This window comes from Pygoscelis adeliae, unplaced genomic scaffold, assembly GCF_000699105.1.
Source record: "Pygoscelis adeliae isolate BGI_AS28 unplaced genomic scaffold, ASM69910v1 Scaffold286, whole genome shotgun sequence".
Lineage (NCBI taxonomy): Eukaryota > Metazoa > Chordata > Aves > Sphenisciformes > Spheniscidae > Pygoscelis > Pygoscelis adeliae.
Window position 1 is genome coordinate 4,542,722 of NW_008825076.1, and position 17,475 is coordinate 4,560,196.

Below are 17,475 nucleotides of genomic sequence, written 5' to 3' on the forward strand. Positions count from 1 at the left end.
AAGGAAGAATAATAATTTCCTGTAATCAAACTCAGCATCAATTTCTGTTTTCCCAGAGAAGCCACCTCCCTTCTAGGGCTATAGACACAAGAGTTGGTTTTGTTTTAAATTAGGAAATGGGTATTTTTTTAGCACCACACCTCCCTTCATCAGTCACCAACACACAAATTAAAAACAGGGAAAGGATGAAACACGTGGGAGAGTTGAAAGCCATTGTTAAAACATTTATAGCACATCACAGGGCCAGAGGGTGCTGAAAACCAATATTCAGATTGTCCCACAGAATTTTAAGTGTATGATCTGTGGTTTACAAACATGTATTAGCATGCATAAGTAAGAAAATACTTAGACAACTAATCAGCTCTTCAATGAACATTAAATATCTGTCAAAGCAAAAGTATGTATAATAGCTTCCAAATATTCAAATATTTGGTTTCAGTGGAGGACAGCAAAGGTATAGCATTGTACCAGGCAGCGTCAGAAATCTGTGCATCTCCCCGGTGTTTTCCATCTGTTCCTCTTCCGAGTTTTGTTCACTGTTACTGTGGTTTTAATCACAGCCAGACAAAGGATAACAACTTGGACTTGCAGCACTTTCAAGTTTTGTTTTCATTCCCATGCAGAATGAGAGTAAAACATTTGAAACATTTTCATAGAAACAGAATCGTGTCGAAATACTTTGTTTTGAATCAAAGCATATACAAACGCTGGCAGGTAAGGCAGCGGTTTGGAACAGGAAGATCCAGTCCATGAGACTGGAACACTGTTTATTTGCATTCCCCCACCCCTAGGTCATCCTGAAAAAGGCAGAGAGGGACTTGAACTCTGACTTGCAACATTTCAATTCAGCGCTGTAATCCTTAGGGTGAACAGCCTCCTTCAGTCTTCTGAAAATAGTAAATGTCTGTGAGATGCTGGTCGAATAAACTTGCTCTAAGTATCTGACTCTAGATTGATTCTTTCAGCTTGTGGGGCAAGAACCTCCCTACAAAAGGAATTTAATTTTAATGGTGAAATTCACTTCTGTCTTATCACTGGTCAAAGAAAGAGGAAAGTTTAACAATGCCAAATAAAAGTTTGAAAATCCTTTCCTGTTCTTTTCTCCCTCCTTTGTGGAAGTCTATTCCGCTGCCAGGCCCATTAGCAACTACTTCCTGAAGGATGATATTAAATGCACATACATGTATATACATGTGTATCATAGCCCTCGGTTTTCTCCCCTTTTTTTTTTTTTTAACTGTATTTTGTTTTGAACCAGTACTGTGGAATACCATCATTAACAAAGCACAATAAAATGAATTGGTTCCCAAAAGCATTCCAAATGCACCAGCCAATAGTGCCACTGTATTTCAAATGTAGCCTGTCTCTAACAGTTTCACGTCATTTACAATTCCTTGGCTATCAAAGCCATGACCTATAGAGATTTTATGAATTTTTTTAACCTTTTTGCTTGTTACTTTTGAACAGTGCCATGAAATGTTTTGGGTTTTTTATACACTAGGCTGCCTGGATTATTACACTATGAGCTGCTCACATTATGGACTGAGAGATATTTTGCTGGGGGGGGTAGGAGGAAAAAACCAAAACAAAACCTCCCCAACTACACAGCTTTGAAATCTGCATTGAGGCCACTTGGCCCTCTACTGTCTGATGGGTAGATTTTGATTACAAACACACTGTGAAGGAATCGTGTTACTTACAGGCTCCAAATCTCTTATGCTCACAGGGAGCTCACGTACGGTAAGCAGGAGATCCAGCCTCTGGCCTAAGTGGGGGATTTTACACATCTGCATAGAGTTGAACAGAAAAGGAATCAAAACCCATGCTTATGCCAAAACACGCACATATCTTTCATAATTTATTGAGTAATTCATCTGCACCATAGTTTTCCTAATTTCTGTGCTCATTTATTAATTTTATCCTAGGCCTTGAGTCTGTGGATATACTATGGCACATACCTGGATAGGCATCATTTGCATATGCAAATTCAAGATGACACTGTATGCTCGTAGGGCCAGACATTATCAAAATCAATGACTCTCATTTCTTGTGAACAAGAATCTTAAATGCATACAGTTCTATGCTTATAGATTTTGGAAATCTAGCTCAGCATAAATCAGCTCCTACTTTGGAGGAAGGGGAGGGCGTGTGACTTGGAGACACAAAGGGATCCATACAGTTCTCTTCATAATATCTACCTGTCTCAACTCTTTATCAGATAAATCCTCTTATACTGATTCTGGCTGAGATTGTAAATTTAAGCTCCAAACAACAGCTTCTTGTAGTGGTTTTATCTAGAAGAGAGTGTCCTAGAAATAGCATGTGGTGTCTTTTAACGCTGTACCTTCTTACCTCTAACATAAACTGATCAACCACATGCAGCTCTGAAGGAGACCCCTTGAATGACTGGTACCTTTCTGCGTCTTTTGGTGTTGGCATGTATCTGTAAATCAGCAAATGAAAATTAGATGTCCTCTTCCTCTTCATTCTATACTGTTGTAACATAAAACAATCATTTCATTCCATGCATCGGAATTTCTTACTGTGTAGTGTGTTTTATGTATTGCATATTTATTCTTTAACCATTGGAACTTTATAGACATTTGAGCCAACTATGTGATGGAAAGCAAAAATGATCTGCAGATATATCTGCATATCTGGAAATGCTTATATATACATAAGGCTTGAAAATAACAGTCAGTAGTGTTCACCTGCAGACTACGGACAATTTACAATGGCATGGGCTATTTTGGAAAAGGTAAAACCCTGTGACAGAGGAGTTAAGTCCACAATTTCTGAAGAGGTTCATTAATTCTGTGCTTGATACATGCGTGCCTTGTTTTCATTGATTGGATGAACACACCTAACAACCTTTCCAAAACACCTAGAAACAATACACACTTTTTGAGCAGTTACGGCCATGCTGGCTCAACTTGTCTCCAGCAATAACTTCTTTGAAAATAGCACAAAAGCAGAGCGGACTCATGCTACGGCGTGATTAACCAGTGGGCCCCACAGTCTGACCGACTCCTACCTCTAAAACTTTTTTAATTGCCCATGAAACAAGAGCTTGCAATGGCATTTCTGTCTCTAAGCGCTGCATCACATCCAAGATCCATTTCTCGTTTTTGTTATGATAGCACGTAACACAGACCCACAACTTTCTTCCTTCTGCGTGAGGTAACAGAATATTCAGTACTCCAGAGCTGCAGATTTTTAGAAAACTGACGTATTTAAACATGCCTCCACTTGGAAAAATAAACACATCACCACAGTTCCCCTCTGTTGGAGATCTTCCTACATGTCTGACTGATATGCTATGAATTCCCATAGCGTATCTTAAGAAAAATGTAATCGATGTTATAGCTAACATATGAGAAGGAGCGTTAAGAATCTTAAATAAGTATTCTGGTCTACTATCTTCTTTTCTTTCTCTGCAGACAACCTACTAAATTTGTAGCGTGATTAAACATTCATGACTATAGATACACATTTTCATTAAAAGTAAGGACATTTATTCAAAGATAGAAAAAATAAAGCAAAGATTTTAGCATGTTAAATACAGGACAAACAATAAGATTATTTTTTTTACTGTTGTCAATAATTTAATATGACATTTCAATTGAATAATTGCTGGGTTTTGAATTATTAAATCTATATTAAAGCAGATTACAAAATATTCCATTCATCACCCTTCATCATCAAGGAAAAAAATGAATTCTCATTTTAAAATAACAGTTATCTGTTGGCAAATGAAAGGTTTTTTATTTATCATTAAAAATAGTTTGACTTTTTAAGCAAATTCGAAGAACATTTTTTTTAAAGCTGACAGCAAATATCTTCATTTAATCAGAAGTCTGATATCCCATCAATTTTTTTTAATGTATTATGTATATGAAATGAAACTAGCAGATTATCTGGAAGGTTTAAAGCTTAAAGCATTAAACAATGGAAGCCATGGAAAAGGAAGCACAAGAATATGTGACTGCATTCCATAAATATCTTTTTACATGAATGCAACGCTAATGGAATTTGTGCAATGAAAAATCTCCCACTGTTCTGAAAAATTAAGTTTACAGAGACAAAGAGTGCTTTGCTATTGATTTTAAGACATCAGGATAAAGAACCATTCAGAGAACTATGGAAAGGTTTCCATATCAAAATAAGTCCTGAAGTTTCTAATAATATTCCACCACCTCCACTAACCTTCACTGGATACACAAGCAGAACATTTTGCTCACTGGTCACAGTCTTGAAAATGTAATCTTCGTTTTGGCTTTAAATATTCTTCATTCTACAATAGTAGAATTTAGACTTCCTGCTCAGGCTGAGACAGTACGACAGGTATAATTTGCACAGAGAGGAATTTTCCAGCCCCTGACTATCCTGTTTAAACTCCTGTCATAACCACAGGTTCTCAATTAAGTGGAGGCCACTTTTTTCAACAGTAAAATTTTCCACCGTGGCGCCTAAATCAAGTGGAAAGGTCTTCAAAAGTGCTAAGTGTCCTGCTACTTGTATCGTGCCAAGTCCACTACAGTGCGTTGTACAAGAGAAACTTCTGAGTGCTGATGTTTCAAGATAAGCATCTGCTCCTTTGATGAGATGTCTGAATGGGACCGTAAGACACTGAACTGCCTTGGAAATCCAACCCTCAATTCTGAAATGCATCTCATCTATTTCAGTAACACTTTTAAAACTGTTGGGATGGCAAAAAATTAGCTTCCTTTCACTACAAGACTTGTACATGCATTCCTAGATTTTGGCAATAAATAAGAATCCCAGGGACAGAATCTTTGCTCCCATATAGGATATAGGAATACAGCATCCAATCTCTCTTACACATTCCATTGCTAGAAAAATTTCCTCAGCATTATTGCTATCTAAGGAAGACTCTGAAATCTTCAAGGAAAAAATAAAATCTTTCAAGCTTCATTGCCATCATCATCATCATCATCATTATTATTATTATTCACTGATGGCAAAGAGCCCAGATGCTATAAACCAGTGATGTCAGTGGTGTTGCACCAATTTCAACAGTGTGGAGATCCTGAACTGAATCTGTATTAGGGCTTGAACAACAGAGCGTGCTCAGTGTTTTCCTTCAAACTGAGGAGTGAGCAGAGGCTGCCCTCGTAAACGGGGCTGGCCAGGCCCCAAGCACTCTGCTATGCTGCAGGACCGGGGGCATCTCCTTACCGCTGCCAGCTCCAACCGTTTGTTTCTCCAGAGACAGCCACGTGTAACTGGAGAGCACTCTCGATGTCCAAGACATTTCACTGCAGTTATCTCCTGAGCAATTCCATCACTGCAATTAGAAACTGCAGTATTGCAGTAAGACCTTTCTTTTTTGAATGAAGCCTTTAAGGTCAGCTTTTGAAAGGCAACAGAGCTCCATTACCTTCAGCGGGGCTATACACCCTTCGCCAGCTCATAATCTGCTGTGCACCAGAGTGGGGTATAACTGGTAAAGCACTGGGGCAGCACAGAAACTTCCTCCAGAACACTGGTACATATAAAGCATTTAAGTACATCAGTTATTTACTTCCTCATTTTCTTTGCCAGCATCTTCTTTTTCCAAGCTCACTTTAGCAAAACACTCAATTTTTTTTCTCATTTTGAAGCAAGAAACAGTTTCACATCAAGCTTTCATACGAATGTGTTTAATAAAATGGCCCAAGTATCACATGGGGACCGGGATGACTAACGGATACTACTCTAGGATCCCACTTCTTCCCTTTCTTTCTATGCCTTAAACTATTCAAAGAGATACAATCCAGTTCTTACAAATTTCACATGCCAATAGTTTGCTGACACTCCTGAACTCTATTTTTCTCAATATAGTAATTCAATTTTTTTAAAGATACAGAAATTTGCATTCTGCTTTAAACCCACACATCTCTGCCACTCAGAAATACCGATATTCTTAATATCCCATCATCCCATGAAGCTCCTTTAACACTTGTCTGCCTTCCTCCTCTCCAAACCAATTTAAAATCTTTCATTTCTGATCCCTCAATAGACAGTAAGGCTGTAGTAAGAGAGGTAAAGTTTTCTCATCAAGTTACAGCTGCTCACTGCCACAACTTATTCTTTTACTAACTCTGCTCCTTGTAACTGGTTCACAAAATCATGTCATTTTTTGCAATCCCCTTTCCTACCCAGCATGGGGAAAAGTGATATTTTGGGGGTGTACTCTAAAATCTCAGTTGCAAAGACTGAGATTTCTATGGGCAACCCTAATATACTATTCACAGTCAGGATAGAGCCAATGTCTCAGTAGCATCTTTCCTGAACTTCGCATTATTTGCAGAAGATTGTGCCTTCTCCAAAAGGTAGCATATATTATAAACAATTGAACCCCAAAGATTACCTTCTTAGTGCTGTAATCTGCTCATCTGTAAGTCCACCACTCTCTTCATGTACAATGTATAGTTTTTCTTTCAGCTCACTTGGTTTTATACGGAAACTTTTAAGAAAAATGTCTGGAGGAAAATGGTTCTTAGATTACTTGGAAGAAAATGCTCAAGGGAAGGAAAATCACGAAAACGTTTCATATTTACTTTCCAGATTTAAAAAAAAAAAAAAACAAAACCAAAAAAACCCAACCCAAAACGCTTAGAAGGTGCTAATGCTAAGGCAAAACCTCAGTCTTCGTATTTCCTTTAAATATACATAGCAGTAGTCAAGCAAAAATATATTTCTGTCAGAACATAGTCAATGCTTAAGACAGAGCTATCAAGATACTGTTATCAGAAGATACTCAAGTACTTGCTTGTATATATTTCTCTTGTACTCAGCTCTGCAGTCAAAATAATTTTTTTCCAAATAAAATACAATGTATTGGCATATTATAATAATTTGAAGGTTAAAGAAATTAAATTTTCCATTTGTATTGATTTTGTTTACTTGTGTTTTTTAATTTCCAGGGTTCAAAAGAAGGTAGGTAAGGTCCCTGCAAGAAAAATTAGTCCCAAAGTGAAGGCAACCTGGGAAACAGAAGTACGCACTTCTTCCACACTGCCTGATATTCTAAAATCTGATTAAGAGTTTTTGTAATGTTTAAGACTTCTGTGCTGACATAGGGCTGGCACATAATACGCATTATGATAGGAAAATGGAAATAAGACATCTCTTCCCCAAACAGGTGAAGAACCATTTGTAAGGCTATTGCTCCCAAAAAGGCTACTTTGTCTTGCCAGTTATTCTTTAATTACTGTCTGTCTCCATCATCATTACCAAAGGATGAAGGTAAAAGAGGAAGCACAAGGAAGTGAACGGAGGGCATCAGCAGAGAAAGCAAAAAGGTTTAAATGCTTCTCAGTGTTGGCATGAAACTTGTCCTAGAGTCTCTGCTACGACAGAACTCCTCTGAGCAGCACAAGGGGATTGGGAAGGAGAATTCAGGAAGGCTGTGTATGATTTACAGGTTGTTTTTTTTTCCCTCCAATTCTAAAAAGGGACAGAGTTTTTCAGGTTATAGGAACTTGCTGTGGCCCAAATCAGCTACTAATGGTTCTCAGGAGACTGTTGGCCAATGGAGTATATATCGTTTATTCTTCCTCTGACACAGTTTCCACCCTTTTAATTTTGCTATAAGATCTAACTTTAGTGCTAAGCCTAGCAGAATCTTCCCTTTTTCCTTCTTATGCCTTATATCTTTGCTTCCTTCTGCCTTTTAAACCATGTATCTCTTCAGGCATGGTGATATCTACAGACCGTAACAGAGTGAATAACTCGTAGTAAAATGTTGATTTTAAAATTTTCACAACCTGTCTACAAAGCATTTAATATTTTCTTGAATGTTTTCAGTAGCTGAAATTAGCCGCTGAATAAATTCTAGTCATCAGACTTTGCCAAAGTATTTTCCTAGGCAGAGTAAGGATTGTATATATGGGAAACTGGGTCTCATCCAAAGAAACAGGCACCGATCAAGTCACAGAAGCTGGTATTTTGACTCCTAAATCAGTTTTTCAGCCACTAGACCCCACATTCTTGGGTTAACATATACATTATAGTGTCTCCCAAAACTTTTTCATTGGAAATCTGAGGATATTTCTCTTGTTTCTCTCTTTCTGATACCTGTTCTCCGTATGGCAGAAATTTGTCTACAAGAATTCACTAGATAACTTAGTTTTTATTTGCATTTTCTTATACATTGGGCTTGAATTTAGTGTGTAGATCTCTCAGAACTCTCATTTTTCTCTTGTGTTCAGAAACCCACTCAAATTCTCAAGAAATTTTAACATATTGGTATTATGGAGCTTCATCTTTTTATTCGTTAATTTAAGAACTGTGGTTTGCAGGAAGATTAATCAGAATTCTCAGTATCAAATTAACTTTTGATCTAAGTAATGTCCATTATAATTAGTATATGCCAAAAATCTCGCTGATGGGACTTTAAGGATAAGATTAAGAAATGGATGTAGAATGTCTCAGTGAAAAAAGTTGTAAGAGGAATAGGATCAAAAGGAAGAATGGTGCTATTTGCAAACCAAAAGACAGACATTTCCTCAAAGAAACTGCAATAATTTACTAGGTAAAAGTGCTATTACAGGATTTTTTTTATCTGGAACAGCACTTTCGTATCACTCACTTCCTTTTAACCCTTCAAACTATTAGTCAATGGATGCAATAATTCCAACAAGTTATCTCCATTTAGAGTTCCCAATTAAAACTTTACATGATCTCCACAATATATTCTTTCTTATCAATATCCATAAAGATGAAATCATTAAAACTTCAAAATTAACTGCCCCAAATTCTTTACACATGCAACATTTCTTAAAACATCACTAGGTTATAGAACTTTTTTGGAAAGCCATCTCTATAATAGAAATCAGAGTAGTCTTTGAAGAACAATTACTCTTGCTCCTTTAATATCTATCACTTCTCATCAAAGTAATTGAAAGACCTTTACATCATTTTATTAGTAAGACCAGAACTATGTGTTGAACTGCTTCATTAACTGTGAAAGACTGTTCTAGGTCAGGCCTTTGGCAGAATCATACCTGGGATATGAGAGGGAAGGATCCTGTTCATGATCATTCGAGACAGCCATTCACAGTCTAAGCTATCGGCCAGAGAAAGGCCAAGAGAGTTCCTGCGACCTGGCTTGTAGCTGCCTCAAAGGCTTCTTACGCCAACCCATCTACACCTAACATGAATATTCTCAAACTCAGTGTAGGAGAGAGATTGAGCACAGTACTCAAAGTTCTAGCTACCAAGCTGTTTCTGTTGACTTGTTTCACCTGGACAGCCCACAAAATTTGAAAAGGCTTTCAAGTGAGAGTCTTAACATTGATTTCACAAGTGTCATACATGATTTTACATGTCTGCCCTAAGACAATAACATCACAGTTCAATGGCACATCCACATGTTTTGTACAAGAAGAGGAGAAGCTTGATGCTTCTACTTTACATCATTAAGGACCACATTTAGAGCAACTGAGCCATGAGGTCTATTTTTATAAAGGAGTAGAGGGGCATTGAATTAAAAGGTGATTTAGACACAAGCTTGTCTCATTGCCTATTGAATGGCAGAAAGTACAAATAGAATATGCATGCAGTGCTCACCCCAGGCTTCCAGATAGGAGTACACAGTTCTTATTAATACACTTACTGAAGTTATGTGCAACTTTTCGATCTAACATGATGTGCTGATTCACTGAAGGTTCGTTGCCTGAAAATACTGCCATGTCCTGGATCTGGAACTGATCCCAGAGTCTGGATACATCTATTTTTTTCTTGCATGGGTCACATGATCCCCAGACAGATTTTTGAATCTAAAAATATAGGAGTGACAGGGTAAACAAAAAGCCAAAAGAGCAGAGGCACTTTGTTCCATCCAAACATAGAGAAGGGCATTTTGTTGTTTTGTGGCACAGCTGTACTTTTATGATAATTATACATGTAATACAGGCTACAATATTATTTTTTTCTTTAACAGCTACCATCAGTTTCATCCTCACCTTATCACAAGGAACAACATCCCAGTGAAAGGCTTTGGTTCTCTTTGTCGATGGAGAGAGGCTGCAGGGCTGCGGGAATGCAGGTGGGGCTGGCGGTACCTCTGCCTTACTTATGGGAAGTGGAAGAGACGGTGATGCTGGGGCTGCTTCCCCCTCTGCAGGCTTTGTCTGGGGGCTTGAAGACTTGTTCAGACTGGTTGTTGCAGAACTCACACCAAAGTGGAGGGCCTTGTCTTTCTGTTCATTCAGAGGTACAGTGAAATCCTCATAATCAGCTTCGGAGGAGGTGCATCCTTGAGATCCCTCCTGAGGCAGTGAGGCACCCTTGCACAGCTGACAGTACCTTTCTATGAGAGACACCCATTCATTCTGGAGCTTGCCAACATCCTCTGTCCTGTTATTTTGGACAGTAAAGGGTATTCGAAACCTGAAATTTAAGAATGTCATATATAAACGCAAGGAAGTGTAAATAACATGCTGACTAATACAGCCACAGATATTTCTTATTTAAGCAGAATGATGTTCAGCAGCTTTACTTGTCAAAGGACCCCAGTGCTGCTGACTCTGACCTTTTCAGACAGAGTTAATTGCTTACGTGTCTAAGGTTAGAGAGCTGAAGTTTTGCCATATATTGACTTTGTGGTGCAGTTACCTCGTAATTCCTCTTCTCCACCTTGGGGGAAGGTGAACAATGTGCTACATCTTACTGTGCTTGTTGCACAAGCTAGTCAGAACTGTTCACACATCTGTCCTGTCAAACTGAATGATGTATCTGTTCACTGGCTCCTGACATGACAGCTAGACAAGTCTTTGTGGGCAGTATTTAAATGTACCTTCTCAATTCCACAATGTGGTACTTTTGATTCCTCCTTAAAATACTCATCAAATCACTGCAGATCAGTGGAAGGGGTAATCTATATAATTCTGATGGCCTTGTTTCTCCACTGTTGTATTTTGTTCTGGGACATTGAGGTTCTCTGTTGCTTGACCTTGTTTTCAGTAGTTCTGCTTTAACAAATTATTAATTACCAACTATACTTACAAATAATTGTGTTCTTTGGTCTGAACTGAGAAGGTACTGCATCCATTCTCCTTGTTGACACTCACATTACCACCTGACAAATTAATTGTATTTGTTACAGGGTCTGCAGTCTTGTTCTTTCCTCCCAGACCTATGCAATATAAAGTCAGTTCTCCTTCACGTAGTTGTACCAAGTACCTGAAGGACAAGGAATGGAGATACAGTTCATTCTTCACTGACTACTTATTTACACAAGCCTTGCCTTTTTTAAAGCATTTTCTAATGTCAATACATCTCCACATTTTTATAGCATCTGCCATAGAACAGTCAAAAAGTATCAATACTAAAGCATAAAACCTTTGAGTTGAGGGCTTCTTATTCTCATCTGACACGTAAGTAAACTGTGACATAAAATATGAACTTCCAGCCTGCCATGCCTAATGAGAGCGCTACAACTAAGATCTGACTATCAACTGGAAATCACACAAGTCCTGTTAATTTGTTAGCTACGTTCTGTCCCTCCCACTCTATTTATTCCTCTCGTTTGTTTGCAATGGTGGCTCTTTAGGACTATGAGCTTTTAAAGGAATTCATTATGTGACTGAGCAGTGCATAATATGAGGCGGCTTCAGAGCTTCTGTGTCTTCCAGGTTTTACTGCCACCAAGCTATAAACAAGTCACCATAATATAAGTTAGTGCCCAACCTTATAGTCCAATAACTCTCCCCCTCTCTTGGAAATGCCTCTGCACATGCTCTTACTCCATGAGGACGGATCCTGGTCCCCCCTCATTCCCACGATTCGCTTGGCAGGAAGGGGTCAAAGTATTCTGCTCTCAAGGGCTTCCATCAGAAATGACTCTGCCAAAGTGTGGGTATTACCTATTTAAATGATAAATTAATCCTGGCACAAATTGCCTGCCCATACGTAGCTTCTATTAGAGCAAAATGTTCTGCTTCAGTCTCTCTTCTAGGATTCTTCTCTGCTGCTTATAACAAAGGCCCCACATTCAACAACAAGTGGGGCTTTACTGTATGCGGCTTTTATTATTATTTAAGCATTTGCATTCTCATTTTTCTTGAGGGTTACTGCATTTCTTTATCATTCTGACAGTTCTATCAGACCTTTCTTTTCCTCCACTCTCTCTTCAAGGTGTGGCTAGTTGATTACGGTGTTCTATGAGGAATTTAAATAAGTTTAGCTGCTCCAGAAGAATTAAACATAAAATATAAATTGCATCTATTCCCACATAAACAGTCAAAGTGATAAGAATTGTTTAATGGAGCTGGCAGTTATATTGATCTCTCCTTTCTTTAAAGCAGGGACTTATAGTTTAATCAGATCTCCAGATGTTTCCACCATTATTTACTTTGCCCAAAAAAAAAAAAAAAAAAAAGAGAGGATTAATATCAAGAAGAAAGCAGCAAGGGCTTTGCTTTACAAGATAAATAAAAATCAATTTTTGTTTGTTAACAAACTTGTTAAATGTTGCAAGGTAACAAATCCTGGGACACGCTTGCGGATAGTGTTTACAAGACATGCAGTGGTAGCCTTTTAAAAACAATTAAAATCATCTTCTGTGAACTGTGAAGTCTTTTGAGATAATTGCCCTGTGCGGATAATTACAATGTTAAATTTTTTTTCATTAATTTTTGGTAGACAGATATTCTTTTCCCTCTCTTTCTCTCCTTTGATAGTATAACCAATTTCCAACTATTTTAGAAGCTGGCTCATGGGAAGGGTGGGTCATCTGCGGGATGGGTAGCAAACTATGTAAAATCATTGTGGCTGGTTCACTAGTTCAGTAATAGAATAAGCGGAAGCAGAAGTCATGCTTATCTATGATGGTTTAGGGGCTGAATGAAATGGTGGTGACAGTCCTTTTCCTACTGGATTCCTGTCTCTGAAACCACCACCCCATTAGGCCAGCATGGTTGGTCTCCCCCACAGGAGGGAAGTTCAGAACATTACGATAATGAATTACGAATTTTGGGGCAGCCATTTGGCCAGTGTGAGTCAATGTTCTCTGGCAGGGCTCCTATACTCCTTATCTGCTTTGCCAGTCTTTTTCTCCTTTTCCTTATGACTGAAAATGGAGTAAAAAGTAAAGAGGTAAACATAAAGAAGTCCCACCATTAAAATCACTCTGAGCACCACCACCATTATATATTTGTGTTAGTAACGCACACAACAGTCTCTAGCACACATCAGAACTTCATTTTGTTGGGTACCACTATTGCGCTAATAGTTAATTTCAATGTTTTCATCTCATGCAGTTCTGGCATCGAAGTTTTAATTTTAAAAAACAATTAAATAATTAAGTTATTATCAGCAAATTAAAATCTGAAGGTATTTATCAGAAATTTTAACAAAATCCACAACCCAGAGGTCTACGAAAGTGCAGTTCGTACTTCACCCATTCAGTGGATGTAAAAGTGTTTTGCTGCAAATCCAGCAGTCCTTCATGTATCACGTCACATTCTGCAGGTCTTCCAGAGCAGGACTCTGCTGGTCTCTTGTATGAATTGCTCTGTATAACTCTGCTCAGAAGGTATGTTATCTATATAATAAGTGGCAGCAGAGAGAGTGTATTTTCCATGTTAATTCCCTTGAATAAGACATTAATAGGTGGATTTTTCAAGTATAAAAATGATAGACAACACTATAAGCAGGAGCCAAATAGGTAACATATATTAGCGTAAAATAAACAGGGTCTTTCTACGATGCTAAACTACTTAACTGCAATTTGGTTTTATGCCCACAGTTCTAAACCTGTCAGTGTAAGGAGAATGTAATTTTATTCTGGAGGGGTTACTGTAAAACATAATTTTACTTTTTTAATTCATATACAAAGCAGTCTAGGACAAAGTTTCTGTTCAGCTCAGTTCAAGCCCACGTAGTAATTGATTGATTTAGCTTGAAATCTCAAACAAACCCAGCAGAAAAATGAAGGGTTGCCTACAGTTGAAAATAGCATGGATTAAGGTGGGCGTGAATTTAAAGCACTCTTTGTTATACAGGGCCATATTTGAGTGTTCATACTACAGAACACATGTGCCTTTTTGAGCTCTTCTGCTAAATGTAATCTATTTTGAAAATTTAGCTAATTAACCATGAGGTACTATTCATCTGGAATAAACGTTTCTGCACATGGAGCGAACCATTAAGTTTCACGAGGGATGAATCCCTCTGCAAAAAGCCCCTTAAAAATGGGTCACATCAGAAGTTTGGATGCAAACTCTCCCATGCTTTTTGAGAGTTTGTATCTCAACCTAAATTGTGCAGCTGGCTTCAACACCTCAGCAGTGGGATGACATAAACTCCAAGACTTGATCACCCCTGAACACACGGGATATCTGCATTCAGGTGAAAAGCTAGTGCTAATGTCATAACTTCAGTTTCTCAAGTTTCAGTGTAGAGTCTAATTACACTAACTACTCAGAATATTTAATTGAACGTAGAACTCAAAGGAAGCTGAGACTTCAAAATGAAACAGCTCATACAAAATCTTGCAACACTGAATCATTTAATTAAACAAATATCTCGTTGTACCTAGGCATCTTCCTCTGATAATTTTATAATTTCAGTGTATTTTGACGTTAAAAGATGAACTACTAGGTCTTTTTCTTTTCACAGCATCAGGATGGCCTCATTCAGCCTTCTTAAAGGCATGCATTTTAATAAATATATATAGAAAAAAAAATGCTTAGAAGATTTCAATTAAGATTCAACTGTGCACGTCGTCAGTTTTGTTTGCTTGTTTTAATACAATCTCAGACCAGTTACATTCAAGGTGCAGTTGAAGAAATGCATCCGCTTTCATATCACATCTTGAGCTGCTTTACATCTTCAGTCCTAGTGAACTGTGGCAAAATCCAAAGGCCAAACTTCATCCTGCACTCACGTTCCCTTTGTTCTACATACGAACATACACGGAATAAAGACATACCTACTTCTTTGCTTGCACAATGCACAGCATAACAATTCCCATTTATGATTGGGACCTGCTGGGTACTACCATAACATCAGCTGTTATTTATAGCAATCTGTCTATGACATTGTAAAGACTTACCTTCCTTTTATCATCAAGAGACACTGCTTCCAGCTCATAATCTTGTCGCCCATGAAACACAATGCTGAAGCGCCTCCTTTCAGTATCTTCACAGGCTTTGACTTGTGAGAAAGGGAACTGTTTCTTAATAATTCCTTTTTCAATGTTAAAAATGGTTTTTGTGTTGAAATCAATCTGGAATAGAAAGTTCTTCGTTACTTGATTCCATCACTTCTCTTCATTGAAAAGGAAAGACAGCATCCCCAATATTACCATGCAAGGGCATTTAGAGAAAGGACCAGCTTAGAATATGTATCTATCTTGCCGATGAATAGAATAAAAAATGACATTCCATCATCAAGATACTGTACTATATTTGTTTTAGTTACAAAACAAACAGATATTCATTGTAACGCTGTTTCTCTATCTCTTTTGATGAATATGCATCAATTTATCACTCTGAAATATTATTTCGTTTTAAATTCTCCTTGTCTTATACAACCCAGTGCAAAAACTTCCCGTTCAGCAGTAGTGGTAGCACAAACTAACGGCATGACCATCTCAGCAGAGATTCAATTACTAACTGGTTCAACCTATGCCCCAGTACTAAAATGAAGTGAAGGTGGTTATTTTTATAATAGTTGCATTTGTGTCAGGAAAAGAGGATACTATTGAGACATTACTTTCTGATATAACTATTACTGTGTTTTGGTTTAGATCTTATCAGATTTTTTTTTTTTGTCTGTACGTAAATATACACATATATGTGTACATACAGGTGAAAGGAGCAATTATAATAGCCCATAAAGTTTTTTATTGCTGTTTCACAGCTATAACAATTAAAAATTGTTTGCTTCAAAATAAGATTATTCTTCTTCCACTGCACAATCTATATTTACAGTGTTAAAAACTGGTACAGACAGATTCCAGTATCTGTTCTATGTTCTATGTGTCAGTCCCTGCTGAGCAGAAGCAGCTTTGTTGATACAATAAGATGTGAATATTATCTGACTGCCCAGCTTCAGTGAACGCGGCCCACAGAGAAGAGTCTCAGATCTTGCCTGAGTTAGCTATTTACCTTTGGTCATAAATGATTCTTGGCACCTTTCATTCCTATAGTGCAGACTGCGCCAACCAAATGCTAATACCGTGGCCTTTCCCTCCATTCTGTTTATAGCAGGAAATCTCCAAAGCAGAACCATTCTCATTATTATCTCTGACTTTTGAAGGCTGCTGGTAACTAGAGAACTGGAATTAAACTACTGCAGATTCCCCAGCTGATAACTTCCACATCTAATATAGCTTTCTCCATTTTTCCATCAGCTTTATGTCTAAACAATCTTTTAATTCCAAAAATGGATGGCTATTGAGGGAAATAAGGAGATTATACTTTCTACAATTGAGATGTAGTCCTCTAGCATGTATGACTTGGACTTGATCATTATCAAATTTTGTCCAAACTGCAGGAAAAATTCAGTGAAATCCAGGTCCTTGGAAACAACATGAAACCTTTGTCACTAACTTCATGGAATCAGGAAATCACCATCAGATGTTATCGACAAGAAGTCTGTTTTAATATCATTCGAGTATTGTCCCATTATGACACAGCAAGTCAATAAAGCCTTAAGGGTTCATAATGTCAAAAAAAGAATTCACAGGACAGAGTGACCAGAGATGAAATGTATAGCCTGCCAAAGGAGCCTTCTGCATATCCCCAGGAACATTGCTTCCCAAGGTTTTAGAGATTGCAGTTGAAGTGACGTCCTGTCAAAAGGGACAGATATTTAAGTACGTCTACGTCACTTGTATGCATTTACTGTTGCTAACTAATAGGAACAACTCCCAGGCAGAGCCTATTATAATCAATCATCTTTGTGATGAATCATGTTTTTTAGAGGTGAAATAACCTCTTAGATCAGCAAGTCCATTCTACAGCCCTGCCAGGGGCTCAGCAGAGGGATTTTCAGATATTATCCCCAGAATACATTTGATGTAAAAGGTAGAAAGTTGGTTAATATCTTGCACCTCTCAGATAGGTTGCTGAACCACAGGATGTATTAAGCTATCTCATAACATTTATTGAGCAACATAAGCATCCTATATCTTTTATATATTTCTTCAAAAGTGAGAATTTTTAAAGTTACCTGCAAAATTCGTTTCTGCCACCGATAGTGTTTGTATTTGTAGATACTGAAGTTAAATTGTGAGCCAGTTAGCAAATCCTGTGAATCCTGAAAAACAGAACATAAATCAGCAATATGTCCACACTATTATTTTTTGTCCACTCAAATCCAGTCATGTTCTCGGGTGAAATCTCCCTCAGTCAACAGTGTTCAAACAGCACTGGAGGCTTTGCAGAAGAACTCTACAGGGAGATACATGGAAGCATCCTCCTGACCCAATTTTCACAAGCACAAAATATCCACAACTCC

The 17,475-nt window shown here is 37.8% G+C and overlaps 1 protein-coding gene across 1 annotated transcript in view; it reads right to left on the minus strand.

The window, feature by feature from the left end:
- The window catches only part of CBLN4 (cerebellin 4 precursor), a 52,919-nt gene that overhangs the window by 33,619 nt on the left and 1,825 nt on the right, over window positions 1–17,475 (minus strand). Inside the window, 2 exon segments of the mRNA XM_009326859.1 lie at window positions 15,065–15,238; window positions 17,188–17,274. Coding sequence (XP_009325134.1) covers window positions 15,065–15,238; window positions 17,188–17,274 — 261 coding nt within the window.